This window comes from Myxocyprinus asiaticus, chromosome 29 (genome assembly GCF_019703515.2).
Source record: "Myxocyprinus asiaticus isolate MX2 ecotype Aquarium Trade chromosome 29, UBuf_Myxa_2, whole genome shotgun sequence".
In the NCBI taxonomy this organism is placed as follows: domain Eukaryota; kingdom Metazoa; phylum Chordata; class Actinopteri; order Cypriniformes; family Catostomidae; genus Myxocyprinus; species Myxocyprinus asiaticus.
Window position 1 is genome coordinate 38,078,025 of NC_059372.1, and position 22,451 is coordinate 38,100,475.

At 39.0% G+C, this 22,451-nt stretch overlaps 1 protein-coding gene across 8 annotated transcripts in view; it reads left to right on the plus strand.

Annotated features, from left to right (window-relative positions):
• The window catches only part of LOC127420021 (ankyrin repeat and SAM domain-containing protein 1A-like), a 174,433-nt gene that overhangs the window by 107,885 nt on the left and 44,097 nt on the right, over window positions 1-22,451 (plus strand). For 6 of the 8 annotated variants that reach the window (XM_051661931.1, XM_051661932.1, XM_051661930.1 and 3 more), the window contains 3 exons: window positions 14,062-14,112; window positions 17,847-17,916; window positions 21,697-21,809. In XM_051661931.1, coding sequence (XP_051517891.1) covers window positions 14,062-14,112; window positions 17,847-17,916; window positions 21,697-21,809 — 234 coding nt within the window. The remainder of the gene's footprint in view (window positions 1-14,061; window positions 14,113-17,846; window positions 17,917-21,696; window positions 21,810-22,451) is intronic. The other 2 variants (XM_051661933.1, XM_051661939.1) reach the window with 1 other exon arrangement.

The following is a 22,451-nucleotide window of genomic DNA, read 5'->3' on the forward strand; positions in this document are numbered from 1 at the left end:
CAGGTGCTCCCGATTAAATCAAGCCCAAATACAATGTGATACAATGCAAAGATCTTAAAATAATCTTGGAGAAAATGCAACCTCAGATATCCTTTTTGTCATCCTGGGGGACGGTCATCACAAAGTGGAAAAGTCACAGCTGTTGAGGTCGTAAACGCAATAGTTACATGTAGCCTGTGCGTAGTTTCGAAGAAGTATAAATCAGCCTTTAGTGCATTGAATTGACCTGAGTAGCAACTAAATTGATTCATTAGTGATGTTTGTAACTGTAAGCTTCACAATTATTATTGCCCATACTTGAGGTTTGAGATTTGAGCAAACCCCTAATCACAGACATCACTTTGTTTTAAAAAGTGGTGGGGATCGTTGCACTGACATGCTGGTTATGAGGTTATGAATTAGCAAAGTGTCATTAATATTATTTAGATTACACACAAATACGAATATTTTGATATTTTACCGTTTTGAAAAATAAATAGTCTGTTATGTATTGATCTGGAGATGTGGCCATTTCCCAAACAAAACTGAAATTTGAAAAATAACAATACAAATATTATGATTAGATACGTCTAAAAAAATCATTTAAATAACAGTTTTAATAGCACATTGCAATTATTTTTAGTTTTTTTTTTTTTTTTTTTTTTTTTTACAGTTATTTGAAGGAGCAGTCATTCTTTTTGACCAATTCAAATTGAACTTCAAATGAACTTATTGGAACTCTAATTCGATATCTTAATTTCTACATGTGTCAGTCTCTTGATTTTGTAGGTCAGTGGATAAAAGCATGGATCAGCATTCAGCATAAGTATGTCTTGTTGGTCTAATGGTCATGTTTTCACTGAGTTCAAGGTGTCCTGGTTTTAAACCCATTCTAATATATATATATATATGTATATGTATTATTATTATTTTTATATTATTTTTTTTAATAAACCAAAATTGCAGCTGTATTGGATATATATCGTGAGTGGGGAGACCTTTGTTTCACTAGATAACTGCATTGACCACTCAGCAAAACATTAAACAATCCACAGCCAGATTACCTGATATTGTAGTCCTGTTTAACAATTGCAGATTCTTCCTCTGTATGCAGCTTATTGAGGAGAGGTGTACTGTTACTTTAAGCAAGTGGGCTTATGATTTTCACCTGGCAGATGTCTCTCCTGAAGTCCCTAACATCCACCAGTCTGCCATCATCTATTGTTGTCTATTTTCTGTCAGTCTCTCTCTCTCTGTCTCTCTCTCAGTCCTCCCCCAGTGGTCACGGGTGGCTGGTCCGGGACACTTTGCTGCCCTGAGTGACAGCGTGTGGGTGCAAGAACGCACAACACCCATCTCTTTCACCCTGTGTTTGTGTCATGGAGGATTTGACTTGCATGAGGGTCTGTGTGTGTGTTTGTGTGTGTTTGTGTGTGTTTGTGTGTGTGTGTATGGCAGGGGGCTGGGAAATAAAGGCAGCTCATGCTAATACAAGCCCATGTCAGGATTAGACTGACCGTGACAATGCAGGAAGCGCACTGTATGGAGCAGCACATTTATAAAGGGGAGGTCTGACTCTGAACAGAATAAAGAGATGCAGAGAACCTGAGGGAGTTAAACGAGTCCCGTCTCCTCTATCTGCAACCATCCGTCTATGCATTCATCCGTACAGTGTTTTGTTCAGGCCCAATGGCTGCCACCAGACCAGCATTTGTGAGTGTCATTATTTTCTGCTGCTCATGTGATTGCTTAGGTGTTGAAACAGTTGCTATGTACAAATAATTTAATGGTGGCATCTAGACATTAGTCTCAGATACAAGTTTAAGGTGATAAGAAGTTGAAGAGAGAACACTGTGAAGTCCCAAATAGACTTTGACGTCTTTTTAAACCCTTCTCACTCTATCTCTGGATATCACAGCAGAGGAGGACAGGAGCAGATCAAAATAGCTGATTTACAGTATATCTATGTTTAATCTTTTTTTTTTTTATATATATAACACAGTTGTTGTTGAGAGGTAAAATCACCTTTTTATTTATTTATTTTGCATTTTTCCTGTTCCGTGGAAGTGTAATAGATTTTATTGTAGTAGATTAGGATTTAGGGAACTTTAGAGAGCATTAAAATTAGTATTTTGTTTGCTTCCTTTACTAGGCTAGTTTGTTTAATTTGTTTACTGTTTTTGTTTTGTTTGTTATATATTAACTGCAAACTATAAGACAAAAAAACATTAAGCAAAAAACTATGATGCGGTGTTGCGTATTTTTATGAAATACATCTTTCGCAAAGAAGATTTTTTGTTTGTTGGGCCAGATCACTTTTTGGCAGTGTTAGCTATGATTTTAATGTATTTCCCAGAACTTTTTAAGAACTGCAAGACCAATGTCACGTTTTAACATTGATTAACATACGAAATATACTTTTGTAAATATGATTTTCCACTTCTTGTGCCAGAATACTTTTTCGCCAGTGTTCGCTACAATTTTGATTTGTTTTTCCATTTGTTGTGCCAGAACGCTTTGATTAGTATTTACTATTGACTTATTTCCCTAAACTTTCTGGAAAAAAAAAAAATATATATATATATATATATATAAAAAACATGTTTTATAATGATTATCATATGAAATAAGTATTAGATTTTTGTCTTATTGTGCCAGGATACTTTTTCGCCCATGTTTGCTTTGATTTCCATTTATTTCCCTAAACAGTTTAAAAACTATGGACTAATATGGCATGGTTTGACAATTAGCATTAGCAAATAGACTTTTATAAATAAGATTTTCTATTTGTTATGCCAAAACACTTCACCAGTGTTTGCTGTGATTTTGATTTACTGGTCTGATCTGTGCATGTGAATCGCTCGACTCGCTCTGGGTCTCCTGGCACATGTCTTGGCAGGAGTCTGTCTGAATTTGGGCTGGTCGAATGCGTGCCAGCCTGGCTCTTTTGTGACTGGTTTTTGCCACATGGTCTTGGTCCTTTTGCCCTTTTGTTTGCCTGTGCCAGCCTTGCCAGCTGCCTGGGGTCTTTGTGGACCACTTCAGAATAGATTACTGCTGTGTCGTACTACAAACACACAATCCTCCCTGTACACACCCTGTTGCTTAGCTATACTTCAGCTGTCGACCTGTGACTCCACCGCGGCCTTTGACTCTGCTATTGTTTGAGCTGTTTACCATGAAGAGGCCCTCACCAACCCCTCACAATCACTATCTCTCTCTCTGTATGATCTCAAGAAACTGACTACAGGCCATGAGAATCAATTTTGTTGTTTTGTTTTGAGTGTGTGTGTGTGTGTGTGTGTGTGTGTGTGTGTGTGTGTGTGTGTGTGTGTGTGTGTTGTATCCGTGGGGATCACAGGCTGCGCTCTCAGGTTTGGAGTTATCTTCTCTACAGAGGTGCAAAACGGAGTTTTCTCGAGACTTGATACAGCTTTGGGATTTTCCAACAATTAGCTAATGACTTTTGTAAAGATTGTCTAATTGCTGTGCCAGAACACTTAAAACTCATTCACACTGGGCTCTGATCCCGGAATATTGCGGGATCAATACCGGGGAGCCTTCTGTGTGAATGCAAGCCGGTGCCAGAATGCCTGAAAATTTGATCCCGGGATCAGACCCTAGTAACACTGCCAGGATCAACCCCGGGACATATCTGTGTGAACAAAAGTAGAGACTATGCAGTGAAGGGTGTGTGTCGAAGTGATGACGTTTAATCATGTGAAGGAGAAAGTTTGTGTTTCACGGTCTACCACGGTTTTAAAAAAACGTACGGCTGTCATAAACTTTGGACATTTTTGTCATTCACAGCATTGTGTGAGTCAGGATTTTTTTTTTTTTTAAATATACAAGTAAAGAAATTAACGTTTCCATGGTAAATATCAGTTAAATAAAATTATAATAATTTACTGCTTCACCAACCTGATGTGATATTTTTATAGCACATCAAATGTGTGTATATATATATATATATGTATACTGTATACAGTATGTTGTCATACACCGATCAGCCTCAACATTAAAACTACAAATATTGTGTTGGTCCCCATCGTGCTGCCAAAACAGCACCAACCCACATCTCAGAATAGCATTCTGAGATTCTATTCTGCTCACCACAATTGTACAGAGCAGTTATCGGAGTTACTTTAGACTTTGTCAGATCGAACCAATCTGGCCATTCCTTGTTGAATCTCTCATCAACAAGAAATTTCCATCCACAGAACTGCCACTCACTGGATGTTTTTTTTGTTTTTGGCACCATTCTGAGTAAATTATAGAGACTATTGCATGTGAAAATCCCAGGAGATCAGCAGTTACAGAAACACTCAAACCAGCCCATCTGGCACCAACAATCATCCATGCGATTATCTAATCAACCAATCTGGTGGCAGCAGTACAGTGCCTAAAATCATGCAGATATGGGTCAGGATCTTCAGTTAATGTTCACATCAACCATCAGAATGTGGAAAAAATGTCATCTCAGTGATTTGGACCATGACATGATTGTTAGTCTCTAGAATTTACTCAGAATGGTGCCAAAAACAAAAAACATCCAGTGAAGGGCAGTTCTACGGATGGAAACGCAGTTGATGAGGGAGGTCAACAGAGAATGACCATACTGGTTCGAGCTGACAAAGTCTAAAGTAACTCAGATAACTGCTCTGTACAATTGTGGTGAGAAGAATAGAATCTCAGAATGCTATTCTGAGATGCGGGTTGGCGCTGTTTTGGTAGCACGATGGGGACCTACATAATATTAGGCAGGTGGTTTTAATATTGTGGCTGATCGGTGTGTGTGTGTGTGTGTGTGTGTGTGTGATATATATATATATATATATATATATATATATATATATATATATATATATATATATATATGTGTGTGTGTGTATATATGCAGTTGTGCTCAAAAGTTTGCATACCCTGGCAGAAATTGTGAAATTTTGGCATTGATTTTCAAAATATGACTGATCATGTAAAAAAAATGTCTTTTTTTTTAAGGATAGTGATCATATGAAGCCATTTATTATCACATAGTTGTTTGGCTCCTTTTGTTATCATAATGATAACAGAAATAACCCAAATGGCCCTGATCAAAAGTTTACATACCCTTGAATGTTTGGCCTTGTTACAGACACACAAGGTGACACACACAGGTTTAAATGGCAATTAAAGGTTAATTTCCCACACCTGTGGCTTTTTAAATTGCAATTCGTGCCTGTGTATGAATAGTCAACAAGTTTGTTAGCTCTCACGTGGATGCACTGAGCAGGCTAGATACTGAGCCATGGGGAGCAGAAAAGAACTGTCAAAAGACCTGCGTAACAAGGTAATGGAACTTTATAAAGATGGAAAAGGATATAAAAATATATCCAAAGCCTTGAAAATGCCAGTCAGTACTGTTCAATCACTTATTAAGAAGTGGAAAATTCAGGGATCTCTTGATACCAAGCCAAGGTCAGGTAGATCAAGAAAGATTTGAGCCACAACTGCCAGAAGAATTGTTCGGGATACAAAAAAAAACCCACAGGTAACCTCAGGAGAAATACAGGCTGCTCTGGAAAAAGACGGTGTGGTTGATTCAAGGAGCACTGTCTGTAACAAGGCCAAATATTCAAGGGTATGTAAACTTTTGATCAGGGCCATTTGGGTGATTTCTGTTATCATTATGATTTAAAAAGGAGCCAAACAACTGTGATAATAAATGGCTTCATATGAGCACTATCCTTAAATAAAAGACATGCATGATCAGTCATATTTTCAAAATCAATGGCAAAATTTCAACATTTCTGCCAGGATATGCAAACTTTTGAGCACAACTGTGTATGTGTGTGTATATATATATATATATATATATATATTATACAGTATATAAACTAAAAGTCTATGTTATGTCCTCATTTAGATAGTAACACACATTTTTCTTTGCTCAGAGGCATGGCAATCTGTGATCTGTATTCAATTATGTATTACCTGTTAACCCACTTGGGTTTGAAGTGGGACTTGGGATTGAGTCATTTTATAATCTGTACACACATACACAAGCACCATATACCTTATGCATGCCAATGAGTCGAATCTAATGTGCCAGATTGTTGATCAAACAAAATATTTAATTAATGTGTAATTGTTGATCTCTTCACTAATATATCCCTCAACTAGTCTCTCACTGCTGGTCCTTATTAACTATTGAACTCCGCTATCGATGGCCACTGTCAACTTTACGAATGAACACTCATTACAGTTAATAAACGGCACTCTGGATGGCTTTGTAATGGCTCATGGAGAGGAAAGGTGTTTTACCTCATGGAAGTGTTCACTTTTTTACTTGCACTTTGCACCATAAAAATCCAGCTCCACATAATATCCTTTCTGGATATTAAAGGTAAAGTGTGTAATTTTTGCAACACTAGTGGCACCAAAATAACGTTGTCAAACAGATATCCTGAATGCTCCCCCGCCCGCCATTGGTTGATATTTTAGCAGTTAATATAATTAATATTATGCTCAATGCACCACAAATATAATTATTTGAAATTTCTGGCTCTTGAGCTGTTTTGCAAACACAGGCGGCAAATGATGCAAGCAGCTTGCTGATGCAGAAAACATTTCTTAATCATTTAGCATTTATTCACCACTCATTTATTTATTTATTTTCCTTTGCATGCAATATTTCTCAGTTTGGTTCATTAGTTGAGCAATGCATAATATTAGTGTGATTATGACATGCTTTGCCTTATTGGCATGCAATGCTGTTTCTCTGGACTAAGTTTAAACCAGTCAGCTGGTAGGGATGTATTCTGTTGAGAAAAAGAGAGATAATGCAAGAAAGAGATGCTCAGACAGAGACTATTTAGCCTGAGACAGACCACTTGTATTAAAATGAATGGGAGAAATTGGAACACCCAATAAGGTGGGTATAGAAAAGAAAGTCCCTCTTTACAGGCAAAAGAGCCTATCACCTTTTAGATACCGACATCCCCTGTCTGTTAACTCGTGAATGGCACATGCAGATTTGGTGGACTATCCTGAAAAATAACGTTTTTAGTGTGATCTAAGCTAAAGAAGTACAATTTATGATACCACTGTTGTCACATTTTACTGCTGATTTGAAATGTTATTTAATACTAACCTTGACCAACCGTTTTGAAGATTTCGATCTTTCCCCATTCAAGTATATAATAATATTTTTCATGATGCTCGTATCCATAGAAAATAGCAGCCAGGGATGTGTTTGCGCTACTACTACCAACAACACAAATAAACGGTTTAGAAAGTTTGTGTTGACACGCACGTTGTAGACGGCCTCAAGCTGTTGCGTTGCATCACGTCACTGGAAGCGCCTGGTGTAAACAGGGTTGTCAGCACCATAAACTATCAAACAGTCATGACATTTGAAATATTCATGACTGGAACTGTTTTTTAACTGCCCCATTCTTCAATAACAGTTCCTTTACAAAGCTTGAATCATTTTATGACTGGCTCAAAAGCAGTCCACATTTATATGAGCTGAAAAAACATGCAATCCATGCTGAAATATGCTGAAGACACATCCACATGATGCACACACATAGTACAAAGCACAGTGTAAACTAGACTCACACACATCCAGTTTCCACACATTCAGTTTCCACACATCCAGTTTCCAGTATCATTCAGCACTGAAATGCGCATTGCCAGAAACACATCTAAACGGTCAAAGACGTCCATCTAGCACGTTCTAATACACCAACAATTATAAACAGCACATATGGGCGAAGGAATGCATCCATGATGCGTTTGTGCTCTGGAGTCTGAGGTGTTTTTTTTTTTGGATCCTGGAGATGTTTTGACATGCCCTGACATTTGTGCTTATTTCAGCTACTTACACCATATTAATTGCAAAAGTCTCATTACACTGTATTCAGCACAAATTGTGCTACACTAATATGTGAGCAACGTGTATGTACACATTTGTATTTTTGAGAAAATCAAGTTTAAACTTGATAAGTAAAAAATTATAAATTAAGGACACTGATATAAGTCCATAAAACACATACTAAACTTTTTTTAACAAGACTTTTGAGTGCTGGATTTTGTAGGCTAGAGTCATAGTTACAATATGTTGTGAAAACCATCTTGCCCATACATTCACATAAAACACTACATTGATTTAACTTTTGTATGACACCTTTTGTTTTAGAAAGGCTGTATGCGAGGGAGTGTCAGTGGTTATGAATACTGATGTACTCCACACCTAGGTTGATAATGGCCCACCCCCTAATGGGGCTATCAAAGTGGAATGCCACTGTAAAGAAACAAAAAAACAAAGATTTTTTTTTATTTTATTTAATTTAATTTTTTTTTAGTTTATTTACAACAAAGTGTACAACATAATCAAAATAAGAATAATGAGGGTCACGGGCACATTTTTGAGCACACATATTTTTTGGTAGTTTATTTACAACAAAGTGCACGATATAATTGAAATACAGTATAAATAATTTGGGTCAAAGTCACATTTGAGCACAGATTTTTTTTATGGTAGTTTGTTTATTTATGGATGCGCACTGAATATGTCTGTTGATGGGCCATTGCCGGACATATTTTTAGCACATTCCAAACATTTACATTTGAGCAGATATTCGTAAGCACAAGTATTTTACAGTAAGCACTGGTCATAAGCTAGTGACATGCGCCATTGTGTGTTTGTGTGTGTATAGTTTATTGTGAACACTGAAAAGTGTATAAAGAGACTGAATAAATACAGAGAATTTACCTGGCTCACCGCTTCCTCATTTAAGTTAAGCAGGAACTTATTTCAGTGGTGTCGAAACCCAGGAAAGTTGAGGAAGAAACACCGTCATGGAGTCCTCGCCATTAGCCAAAGTCATCAAGACTTTTGCCGGCATCCACCAGATCCAACATTAGGCCCTTCTGGACTTACTTGCAGAGCAGGAGCAGCATTTTCAGGTCCTGCTCCAAGCCCAGGCGGAAGGCCGACAGGTATTGCGGAGCTTGGTGGCCTAGGGGAGTACTCCAGCCGCAACCCTGGCAGCAGCTATAGCCCCGCCCCACATCACGCTCACGAAGATGGGGCCACAAGATGATCCAGAGGCCTTCATCGAGCTCTTCGAGTGGGTGGCTGAAGCGTGGGGCTGGCCGAACACCCAGTGGGCAGCCGTTTGCTTTTGCCCAACAGCTCTGCCTGTCGGAGGTGGCTGCTGGCAGAGGATCACGACGCCGAAGCTGTCATCGATCTCATGGAACTGGAGCAGTTCGTTGGCCGTTTACCAAAAGGAACAGCTGAGTGGGTCCAGTGTCACCGCCCTGTGTCGTTGACAGAGGCAGTCTAGCTGGCTGAGGACCATTTGGTGCCGTATCGAGGGGCCAGTGAGCCCCCTGCTCTTGCTTTCTCTCTTCACTCCTCTCGCCTTCCCCCTCCTCTTCCCCTTTTCTTATACCTACACCCTGGAAACGGGGCAGCATTCCTCCAAAACCGGCACCTCATACCTAGGGTTTCCCTAACCCACCAGCTCCCCCCCCATTCTCTCTCTCTCACCTTTCCCACAGATTGGTGACTCCGCTGGCAGGGGTGCGGGGGAAAGCCTGGGCCAGTCTGTTGGTGCTGTGGGGAACCTTGACATTTTCAGGACCAATACCAGGCGATCGAGGTAGGGGCATTGGTTCGGGTCCCTGATGTGCTGCAGTCTGCCCCCGATCAAGCAGGGATGTACCAGATACCCGTGAGTATTCAAGGGGGTACATACCAAGCCTTAGTGGATTCAGGATGTAATCAAACCTCTATCCACCAATGCTTGGTTCAAGATGAGGTTTGGATGCAGCACGGAGGGTGAGGGTGTGGTGTGAACATGGATGTGCATGAATACCATTTAGTGGCTGTCACAATTCAATTCCAGGGACAAAAGCATAGTATTGAGGCTGCGGTTAGTCCCTGCCTCACCCATCCTTTAATCTTGGGTACCAATTGGCCGGTGTTCAGAACCTTATTGAAGGGAAAGTGTGTGGATGGGCCCTACAACAGCGTAATACAGTGTGGGGTATGCAGCACGCTGGCTGGGAAGGCGGTGCCGGGGCCGTCCTCGTCAGCTCCTCGTCAGGATGACGCAAGAGAGGAGGAGGATTTTACTCTCTCGCCCTTGAGAGGGATTCCCTTAGGGGATTTCCCTCTGGAGCAGATACAGGACAAAACCCTTAAGCACACCTTTGACCAAGTGAGAGTAATCGATGGGCAACAACTTCAGCCAGCGGTTGCCCTCTCATACCCATTTTTCGCAGTTATAAAAGACCGGTTGTATCGGGTAGCGGGCAGGCCAGATGGCTCCTCGGCCTGAGTCAGGCGATGGGGGTATGTGGAGGTGGGGGCATGGTCGAATGCTGATTTGTGAATGGAGAGCGAGACCGGGAGTTGAGAGTGGTAAGGAGTTACACCTGTGGGCAGTTTTACTAACAGCTGTTCTGTGTTGCAGTGGGAGGCGACAGAGAGATAAATGGGAGCTGAGAGCCACAGAGGGGAGAGGAGTGACACGTGCCTTTCTGTGTGTGTGTGTGTGTGTGTGTGTGTGTGTGTGTGTGTGTTGTGTGTGTAGTTTATTGTGAACACTGAAAAGTGTATAAAGAGACTGAATATATACGGAGAATTTACCTTCCTCATTTAAGTTAAGCAGGAGCTTGTTACCACCATATTTGTAAATTTCCTCCAGGTCATTACTGTGTGAATAGCGCACTCTGAAAATGGGTGTGTCCTGAACAGCACTAATGAGATGAGACAGAAAAACTGTACCTCTAGTTAGTTTCATATGCATTACATAATCTGAGAATATTTGTTTTGGATTTTAATAGGCTCATTTAAAAGTAGACAATTCAAGGTTTCTGTAGACCTTTTTATCATGTCTGTGGACAATTATGTTCCGAGTTTCGGTTAATTTTTGTGATGTGCTCCAGAAAAAAGTTTACGGAGATAGCGACAGCAGAAAGTGCATCCTGTTTGTTTTCTGTATTTTACAAAAGCACAGCATTTTGTTTTTATTGTGAGTGAACAGTTACAGTTTTGAATGATGTCTTTTATTTGTATGACCATAAATTGAGTATTTTAAGTATTTTAAGTCGTTGCCGTTGTTCTAAGAAAAAAAACAAGTGATTGCACCGGTGCCTCCGTCGACTCCAGAGTTTTAAAAGTGGCGCGAGATATGTATTAAACAGTCAAAGACCTCTGTCTGTGCATGGTTAAATACAAACATAATTTTAAATAGTCCAGATGGGTCCCCTTAGGTGTTGAAGAATAGTTAGGCCACAGTAGGCCTTGTTTGTCCTTCTCTCTGTTTATGAACTGAAGCACCAGTGGGCAGGGTCAAGGGTGCGTTAATGTAAAATTAGGCATTGATATTTTTGAGCTGTAGAGGCGATCATTAATTATTGTTCCTCCAAATGACGTAGGGAAGTCTTGGAAGTAGAGAACGAGGCATTTTTGCAGCTTGGTTTCAATAAATGCTTTTATTGCATGGGGGATTAAGTTTTGAGTTCTGAAATTGACAGTATGTTTTTATAGTAGAAAGAACTCTTATATGTCAAAATATAAAGGGAAATTTTATTGACCCCTTTAAAAGACGCGATGCCAAGTTATAACTCTGTAAATGTTACCCCCAATCTGTTTCATCTTGCTGTTTGCTGTCTTGTTTGTACTGTTTTGAAGGTGTCCTGGACCGTTTTTGCACCCATCTGTGCTATTTTCAATTGTTGGTCTTTTGTAAACATGGACTAGATGGATGTCTTTGATTGTATTAATGCATTTCTGCACAACACCAGTGATGTGCGCTGCGTTTTAAGAGCGGTACAAGCACAATTTTTAATCATGCAGTCAAGCGTCTGGCTGTGTGGTAGCCCACACTCGATCTGAAAAAGTTTAAACCTTTATTGCCTAATTAAGATGATCTGTTTCTGTGACTTCAATATATATATTAATTTACGCTTTAGATCTGAGCAGATATCTAAGTCTTCATGTAATGACTGCACTGTCTAATTTTTAATGTTTAAATGAAATCAATATTTCTTTTGAGAAGTTTCATTGTGATATGAAAACATATCGTAAATAGCAGAAAACAGTATTGTTGTCTGTCTAGACATATAGCACAACTTAACAAAGATCCAGTTCATACAGAGTTTTGCATTCCCTTGCAATATTTTTGCGTTCTCTCACTAGGAGTTTCAGTTTGCGTTCCCTCTTAATAATGTTTGCGTTCCGTCGCAATAGTTTTGAGAACTCGCAATAGTTTGTTTTCCCTCACAATAACTTCTGCTTTCTATCGCGATAGTTTGTTCCCTCACAATAAGTTTTGCATTCCCTCTTAATAACTTTTGCGTTCCCATACAGTAGTTTTGCGTTCTCACAGTAGTTTGTTCTCTCACAACAAGTTTTGCTTTCTATCGCAATAGAACATCTATCGCAAAACATTTTGCATCCCCTTGCAAATGTTTTGCATTCCTTCAGCAGTTTAGCGTTCTCTTGCAAGTCGTGCGTTCTCTTGCAAGTCGTGCGTTCTCTCACAACAATTTTTGCATTTCCTCACAACAATTCTTGCATTCCTGGGCAATAGTCTGAGTTCCCGCGCAATAAGATTTTTGTTCCCTAGCAAATGTTTTGTGTTCTCACAAAATGTTTTGCATTCCCTCACAGTAGTTTGCTTTCCCTCACACACATTTTGAGTTCCCTCATAATAAGTTTTGCATTCAAACGCAAGTTTGTGTTCCCTCACAATAATTTTGCATTTTCTCACAATAAATATTGCACTCCATTGCAATAGTTAGCATTCCCACGCAATAAGATCTATCCATTAGCCAAGGGTGTAACTGTGCCTGTCTATTTGAGGCTTTTTTTCGGCAAACCATATTCTCCAGATGCGTTGTTAGACTTGAAGTACCGCAGTGCAAATGCATACCGAACTGTGGGTGGTGAACCGTTTGGTTGTTTTTTTAATTTTTTTTATCGAGAACCATTATTCCCCTAGTTCTTACTGTGAGGGATTTCAAATCTTATTGTGAGGGAATGCAACGGTCAGCAAAACTGAACATGGAAAAATAATCTCTAACCAATTTATGTAAATTTATTTGGGTTGCAGTTGTTTTGAGCATTGTAGTAAAATGCAATTTTGTTAGTTGTAGTATGCTGCTAGGAAAGTCTCCTTTGACATTGCATCAACAAAGGTGATCTAACTATGTACCTGTCCATCTATCCATTTGTTCGTTTTGTCTGTCTAGCTATAACAGCGTGAAACATATGCAAAAGACAGGAATTGAATGGCTGTTGAAACTGCCTTGTGCTGTGAGTACTCTGAGATGTGCTGTATATTGAAAATGAGAATGCTCAGCCGTGGGACAGAGGGATGTCAGATATAATTGATGAGTCTTCCTCCTTCTGATGGATTCTGGAAGAGTCTGGAATTAAAAGATTTCTCGCAGTTATCCTTAAATCAAAAATGCTCTCTAGTTGCAGATGGAGCCAAATCGGCACTATAACTTTAAGATCAAAGCATTTCCACTTTTCTTTTTCCCAGACGATTCATTATTTTGACAACCATTCAAGTGTTCAGAATAACTGGTGCCTCTTCAAAGGGTTAATTTCAGGAAGCACGGTCACTAAGGGGTGAAACCTACCTTGATGTCACTTTTTTATTTTTAGTTACAATTGACTGTATTAAAGGGTTTAGTTCATCCAAAAATGAAAAATAGATCATCATTTAATCACTCTCATTTTGTTCTAAACCTGTATGATTTAACTTTCTTCCTTGGAAGACAAAAGGAAATGTTTGGCAGTATGTCAGTCTCGGTCACCATTCAATTTCATCTTATGGAAAGTAATGAAAATGCATGGTCACTGAGACTAACAGTCTGCCTGACATCTCCTTTTGTATTCTAAGAAAGAAAGTTAAATCATACAGGTTTGAAATAACATGAGAGTGCATTCATGATGATATTTTTGTTTATTCAGTGAACTATCCTTTTAAAGCGTTCCTTTTTCGAAGACCAAATATTGTTCTCCTTTTAGCAAAAACAGCGATTCAACAAAAGTTGGTTTTCTCCCTGCAGAAACAGAGGCATTCTCTCTCTATTCCATGGAGACGCCGGCCTACAAAAAAAGTAAGATACACCACATGTACCTCCTGGCTTCCCATCGACCTTTGCTGTTTGCTGCTGTACATGGAGTTATTACGATTTCAGCAGAATGAACCTTTGGATTATTTTGTTATTTTTAAAGGAATAGTTTTCAGATTTTTTTTATTATTTTTTTTTACATATATAATTTACTCATCCTCATGTTGTTCCAAACCCATATGGCTTGCTTTCTTCTGTGAAACACAAAATGAGATGTGCTGAATGTTCATACTGCTCTTTTCCATACAACATCAGTTTTTAAAAGTCATTATTCAATGAAAATTTTCCCCTCTCCCACAGCAAATCTAACTTGCACACTCATTTAAATTTGGCACCAAGTTCGAACCAGCTTTGGTTCTTGATTCATTTTTGGCCTGTTCATCACACAAGACTATTGTATGGCTTCATTCTAGCTGTATGGACTTTTTTCATTTTTAATTAATTTAATTTTTTTATTTATTTATCACACATTTGCATATATACAGTGAAATTCTTTTTTTTTCACATATCCCAGCTAAGGGCCATGATACAGCACCCCTGGAGCAGATAGGGTCAAGGGCCTTGCTCAAGGGCCCAACAGTGGCGTCTTGGCAGTGCTGGGACTTGAACCCCCGACCTTCTGATCAGTAACCCAGAGCCTTAACTGCTGAGCCACCACTGCCCCTTTACGATGCTTTAGGGTATTTTACGATGCTTTAGGGCCCCTGGTTATTGTTTGCTTTCATTCTATGGAAAAGAGCAGCATGAACATTATTCAGAATATCTCCTTTTGGTTTCTACTGAAGACTCATATAAGTTATGGGTAGGAACAGCCTAATGCTGAGTAGATAATGACAGAATAATAATTTTTCAGTGAACTATTCCTTTAAATATTTGACCGTCACTAGAAGTTTGGAAAACTTTGTGTCTTCTCGCAGGCGCATCTGGACCGGCTTTTCTGTGCGGTGGTGGCAGTATTCAAGCTCTCTCTTCTGCTCTCGATCTTGCTTTCTTACTTTGACCTTGCTACTTTTGATAAACATTGCCTGGCAGCTTTGCTGTCACTTCAGTTAAATTATTTTTCCTTTACTAACTCAGATTTCTTAAAGCATTTGCTAGAATTTCTGCCCAAATTTAGTATCAGTAATGAAGACACATTGTCCTCCTATTAAAATAATTTATGTGTCATTTTTAAATGCCTCATCTCCCCTTTCTCTGTCTTCATATTTATATTATGCAATGCTGCTGCTGTACGCAAAGAATTATGAGCTGCTTTGGTAAATCAGCAGATGTAATAACTGTTAAAAACAAAGAGAACTCATTGACTCGGATACAGACTTTTTTTTATTTTTTTTATTATTATTATTATTATTGAATGAAGATTTTCAAAACTGACAATATAGACATGATGAGTGAGGTTATGCTGATCTGCTGATGTTTCAGTTATGTAGCCAATGTCCTTCCAGTTACTGCAGCATTCTGTCAATCACTTAAGAGGGTGTACGTCATGATCAATGAGTGCTGACTCGCAGGTAGCCATATCCAAGAGAAGAATAGCTTGCGTGTTATTAGACTTTGCTAACATCCTTGTGGAGGACGATAGCTGTAGGGCAGCTGACAGTTTCACTCAATTCTCAAAAAGACTCACAGCAGAGAAAGAGATATTAGTGGTTAACGTGATTTACCCAAATGTTCCTGGATTAAAATCCTAGTTGCTCCTAGAACAACATTCCTGTCAACCAATCAGGTTTTACAACACTTTTAACCTATCATTTTCTTTATTCTGGGGTATGTCATATTGAGGGGAAGGGTTTGGTTTAGGCTTAGGGCAGATTAATTTAGTCAAGTGAGACATGTTCCTTTTTAGGAATGTCAAAAGTGCTGGTACTTTGGTACCAAGGCAATATTAAAATAAAGATGTAACAATACTAGTCTTTTTACAGAACTGGCAGTACCAAGTAACAACTTAGTTCATTACCTGCGTGCTGTCTGACTGATGGGTGATTGTTCATATACGCCCAAATGTGTTTTACTATTATTTAAACGACAATATTAAAACGAAAATGGAAAGTAACTATTAAAAAACTAGTTAAAAATGGAAAACTAGCTGCTTGTAATTTATACTTTGTATTTTTTTTAAAATTACTATGCACTTAGTTTACTTAATTCTTTATTATTGACTTTTTATCTAAAAATTACTTAAACTTAAAGAAATGTAGCTTATTTGACTAACGCGTAACCCTAAGGCAACATGTCATTGTATTAATTAAATATCTTAAAATTTACATTAATATTTAACTTTTTAAATGGGGGAAGTGTGCTTTTTTTTTTTTTTTTGTGATATTGAAATTGGTACCCAGAATCGGGAAATTTCACTAGCATTGTTATCGACTATGAACATTTTGGTATAGTGACAACCCTATTCCATTTGAGACAACATTCCCGTTAAATAAACAGTCATAACACTATTCCTACGCCTAACCATAATCTACCCCTAACATTAGAGGAAAATGTTCCAGGACCAAGAAGTACGGGAATTTAAGTTTAAGCTCAATCTATACTTCGGTTTTGACACGATCGCTTAACATCTGCATATAATTGAACGCGAGCCTGTCAAAGTATACTTCATATGACTGTTCAGCGTTCATAGGTGGATGGAGCATGAGCTATACGACTTCTATGAGATACTGGACTATTTCTCCTCAGGAGTTTAGGCACATAAAGATGTCTTTTGTATACCTTCAGACTCGAGTTATACAAATTCAGGTATCTCCTGACATCCTCACTCTTGACGTTCACATCCACTGATGTTGTTTTAACATTCATCTCTTGTTGTTTAGCAGTGATTATATTTTCTTCTAGCCCTTCTTCATGACAGTAACGGCTTAAATGTGAGTGCTGCCTCCTTGTTGACCCACTAATTAGTGCAAATCATTCCAGGCATATGTGCATTCTTCGCGTTCAAATATGCACGGTTTGAAAAATTGAGCACCCTGCTGATGATGAAGTTTGCATCATGAATCCTGTACTGACCGAAGTATACTTTGGGCTTTAGGGTTATTGATGGAGTTAGAGCTATGATTTATTGAAAGAAAGATTGTTCCAGAAACAACAAATAATGTTGATGCATGAACACGTCCTACTTGGCAAACGATGTTGATATAAAAGCATAATTAAACAAATGCAACTCAGAACTCCTACCTTTACCATTATACCTATTCAGAATGTGTTACCTTTGAAGTAGGACATTTAGCAAGTTGGACTAGTGATTGATGGAGGTGAAGATTTGAAAATAAGTACAATGTTTTCTTGTTCTTCTGCTTGTTTTAACAGTTGGTCTTTGATTTTGGGATATGGGGAAAATTATTATTTATGCTGGTTGGTTTGTCTGCCAGTTGTTGCATGGGTAACCAGGGGTGTAGTTTTTGAACCACCAATGCATATGTTACTGATTTGGTATAAGCTGATATAACTAATTACTGCACTGTACAAACATTCGGTCATCTATTATTTGAGGCCTGCATGATTCTTATAATCTTGGGGTGATAGATGGTGTTTCCTACGGAAGTATTCTGAATTCCATTGGCACAATCGTTTCTAACTTACTGCTTTTTCTGCTCTGCTGGGAAGTCATGAAATGTCTAACATGAATCATGAGCTGCTTTTCAAATCGCTTCTTGTGCTATATTTGGGAAGTGTCTTAAGGTGGTTGTTTTATGGTGTTTGTTTTTCTCTTACAGATTGAGAAGATCATGACTTTAATTGGAGCGGGCATCGACTTCTCCAAAGACCAGGAGTGCCCTGCCTCAGGTATGAGCCATTGCTTCCCTTTCAACTCTTTTGAGTCTGAAGAATGCATTCCTGTTTTAACATTGTTCATCTTGGAAGGATGTAAGTAATTTTTATGATTAAAATCTATAACACGTGGAACAGATGTTTTTTTAAATTTCTAGTTGAAGTCAATCCTGTTCCACATTAGCTAGTCACACTAGATTGACTATATCAGCCGAATATATATATATAATTGTAATTTTAAAAAGTTTAAAGAATTGCAAAAATGATCACTGTTTTGATTATAAATGTTTCCATTAGTTGTAAAAACAGATAGTCGTGCCCCAAAGTCATGTCATTGGTTAAGCCAGTGTTGCTGTGTTGGGCTGGAGAGGCCTCTCATCTATAATTGAGATGGGAGAATGTTGTTATAATTTCTATTTTCCTCAGTAAGTTAATGCTATTGTCTTTTGACAGTAACTGTACATCAGTTGTCTTTGTGGATTGTATATTTGAATGAGATGCCACCGTTGTGTTGGCTCCCCTATAAATTCAGACCTGACTGAGCAGTCCAGCATTAAAAACACAATAATCTATTGATTGGGCAAGAGAATGAAGGCCAAGTCCAGAAGGGTTACATTTGAGAAGAAAGGATATGGGGTTGGCTGGCCCTTTAAATAGAGAATGAGAAATCCCAGTGTGACACTGATGGACGTGAGGACACTTGAGAGTTAAATCAATGGATGCTGAGATGCTGGATGATTCAGCCTTGATGTGCGACTTTGTACTATATGGATGCAGCTCGGCTAGTGACCTTCTGGAATAAACTGAGCTAAAATTATTGAAACCAGAGAGTACGTCATGGTTGCTACACCACCTGCTCCTTCAAGCACAGTTGGCAAACTCCTGCAAAAATGAATGGAAAAGCTGTTGGTCTTAAGGTTTAGCCTTGAATAAACCATCATTCTATCTTCGATTTATCTATGTCCCAAGCCTGTAAACATTGTTTAAAGAGTGTTTGTGTCTCTGTAATGGGCCTCTGTGCTCCAGCTGGACTCATTGGCCCATATAAGCACAAAGCCTTGTTAGAGGACCAGTCCATCCTCCGTCCTTTTGTCACATGACCTCTGACCTCATTTCCTGTTTCCTAATGGCATCCTACTTGGTTGTGACTTTGCTCTTGGAAGGCTTTTGGATATCTCAAATGATATCTCAAATTGTACTCTTCTAAGCAATCAAATTTAAAATTTCTACCTAGCAGGTGATAAAATGGTAAAAAATCCCTTAAGGCTCGGTCGCATTTACCTTTGCAATATTCCACCGTTGAAGAAGGTGTGGTCAAAAGTTACCATGCAAATTCCACAATGCTGCAAATTTGCATATCAAAGTTCACCAAACTTGAACCCGTGAAATTTGCTTAGAGAAATTCTTCACCACCAGAAGTCCGTCAGGTGGAATTCCTGATCGCTCGGATTCACATCGAGATGACTATTTCGCCCGCTGAATTTTTCTGTGCAAAGCTAAATGTGACAGCCTTTAGACTTGTGTTGAAGGTAGGACCGGAGCCATATCTGGGGACCAGAAAATCTTGGCTTGGGAGGAGGCATTTTTGTCTTGGTCCAGTAATTAACAGCCTACCAACTCCCTAGCAACCACCCAGAGCACCTCAGCAATGCTCTAAAATTCACCCATGGCAGCATGCTTGCATGGGCAAACACAACTTTCTTAAGACAATGTAAAAATGTTGCTTTGCTACTACTGTTTAGATAGTCACAATGTTTTTTTTAGTGCAAGATAACTAAACTTTTATACTTAAAATTAATTGTGTTTTACTACAGAATTTTGATTCTGCCGCCCTTCTCTTATACCATAAGAAGTATTTGTAATTGTCTAGGTTTACAATTTATCTTTTAAAGTATTGGTTAGCATATATCAAACACAAAGTATTACGAAAGCTGAAACAGGATTGTTGGCAGACTTTGCTCAGTTTGTTCTTGTCTATGTGGAGAAAGGTGCTGAAATATTAACATGGATACATGTCAGGGGAATTCTAGCAAGAACTGCCTTTCAGCTCTGCAATAAAACCAGATCTCCAGCCTGAAGCCTTGAAGCTCTGCATATGCCTTTGTTTGTGCTTTGCTTTCTTGATAATCACCACTTTGCAATGCACCTCTTTTTTTATTTGTCCTTTGAAGCACTGACTGTAATATTATTGGCGTAGTCAACAATAGGGAGACCCAAGAGAAATTGTCCTGGTTGGGTCAATGGACCGGACAAAGATATGATGAGTATTAAGACAATGGACAGCAGGTCTGCAAGTTCTTTAAAGAGGAAAAGAGGGAGAGCAAGAAAGGGAGGGAGGGGAAGAAACGGGGAGAGGGAGGGGAGAGCGGGAGGGAGGGAGGCAAAGAGAGCGAGGGAAAGGAGGAGACGGAGCAGGAGCGCTGCAGAGCAGAATTGACAGCGTCCGGCAGGCAAAAAGAAACCACACCTTTTATTTCAAAAGGATTACTGCTGTGTTTCCAGGAACATACAGACTAATCAGCACCACTCGTTGAGCAAAGTTGTATCGGCGTCCTGTGGAGAAGGTTGTTGGACCAGCAAAACACCCACCTGACCTTGCATTACTATAACAGAGCTCATCTACCGGCAGCCGAGATGCCTAAAGAAACTAGAGGAGTATATATGCAATTTACTCCATGATTTTCTGATCTTGTTAAGTGCACATACTTTCTCTGTTTGGATTTCTACTGAAGCTTCACAGAGACTTTTCTGTTTGTCAATGAGGCATACGCTTAGTTCCTTACACCTTAATCTTTGCTGTCGACTTGTGTTTCTAAATGTGACAAATAGTTGGCGTAGACTAAAGTTTATACAGGGAGTTTTAGAAGAGTAGAGATCTGATGTAGGAGCTCTCTACCTTTTAATGTTTTTCCTCAAACAGCTGTGTACCTTTGATTTTGGGAACCACACAGTGACTTTGGACAATGCAAGTCATGCAACTCTGCCTGGCTTTTAAGTTATCAAAGAGATTGGATTAGAATGTAATTTGCATGATAAGATGATAGTTATCAACTTTTGGTTTATTTGTGCACCTACCTCCACGTACCAGCCACCTTTCTCAGGAGGGAAATACCAATGTTCAGCCGTGGGATGTCTTTCCTGGCCCTCTGATGTGCTTTTCCTCAACAGTCCAGAAAATTAGAGTTGGGGCATGCAAAGATGGATCTGCAAGCTTGCACTTAACGTTTACTGCTTCAAAGATGTTTTTGCTGGGATGTCCCTTGTTGGTTATTTCAATGGTGTTTTCATGGATCCATGTCATCTTTCACAGACCCAATTGTCACTTTTTGGATTACAAAATAAACATTTGATTTTCTGAAATGGAAACTTAGACAATTACTTATTGTACTCTGCACCCAGTTTTACTTGACTACGTACTTATTGACAACTTAAAAAGCAACATCAGGCCTCTCATGATCATCTGAAACATAAATTGATCTACAGAAGAAGTCATGTGGTGTCTTAAACTGTGACTAACATAGCAATGTGCCCCAACAAATAGGGCTCCACGTTCAATCCAAATTGACCAACTACGAACTTTACATTTTCGGTCATTCTTAGACAGCGTGGTTTCTCCCCTGTTGTGGGAGCGGCCACACCTCTCGGACGGCACCCTGTCGCCTTTGCCCTCATGGTGTTTGTGCTCACGGCACTGTTGGCCGAGGATGATGTGGCAGTGCCACATCTCTTCCTCCGAATGCCGATGCTACCGCCTCAACGGTTTCTCTCTGCTCAAGCGCCTTCCTCTGTCCGCAGGTGGTGCCGGGCGGCTTCTCGAACAGTCTGTTGGTGATTGGTTGGAGCATATATGCCTTCCGCAGTATGAGAGTAAGCTGTTGCTCAACGGCTTTGATGACCTGCGGTTCATGGTGAGTGCCTAGTTTTATTTAATATCTCCTACAAATTAAAACATTTCACTTTTATTGCTACTGCACCTTAAGACTTCTGTATGTAAATGACCTCTATTATGAAAGGCTGACCTCTTTGCATGTGAAAACTACTAACATAGTTATGCTTTTTAATGGACCATTGTTGTCTTTATGCCTAATCTTTTTGGCTAAATTATGCGATTAAATTAAATTATTATTATATTAACTCATTATCAATAATTGTTCTTTTATTTGTCCTTTTGACTTTGCTGATTTTTGAAACTGCTGAAGCAACACATCCTTTCAAGTTACTTGCCAAGAAGAACTTCTGAGATTTTGAATAGTTCATATGCCAGTATATTGTTTAAGGACCTAATAACTAAAAGGTTACAGGATGCAGGGTGGTCGCTGGTGATTTGTTTAATTGCTTATTGTGGTGTTGGCTATGGGACCAAAATTTACTCTTCAGTACCTCTCAATAAAAGTTTCTGGAAAGCAGTTTAAAGTACCACAAATTGAATGAGATTTATCACTCACTCCTTTATAATTCCCCTCACATCCGAATAGAGAGTTTGCTAGTAACCTAAATAACCGTAGAGTCTTAAGGATGCTGCCGAAGCAGAGAAGGCCTGCAGCCAAGCA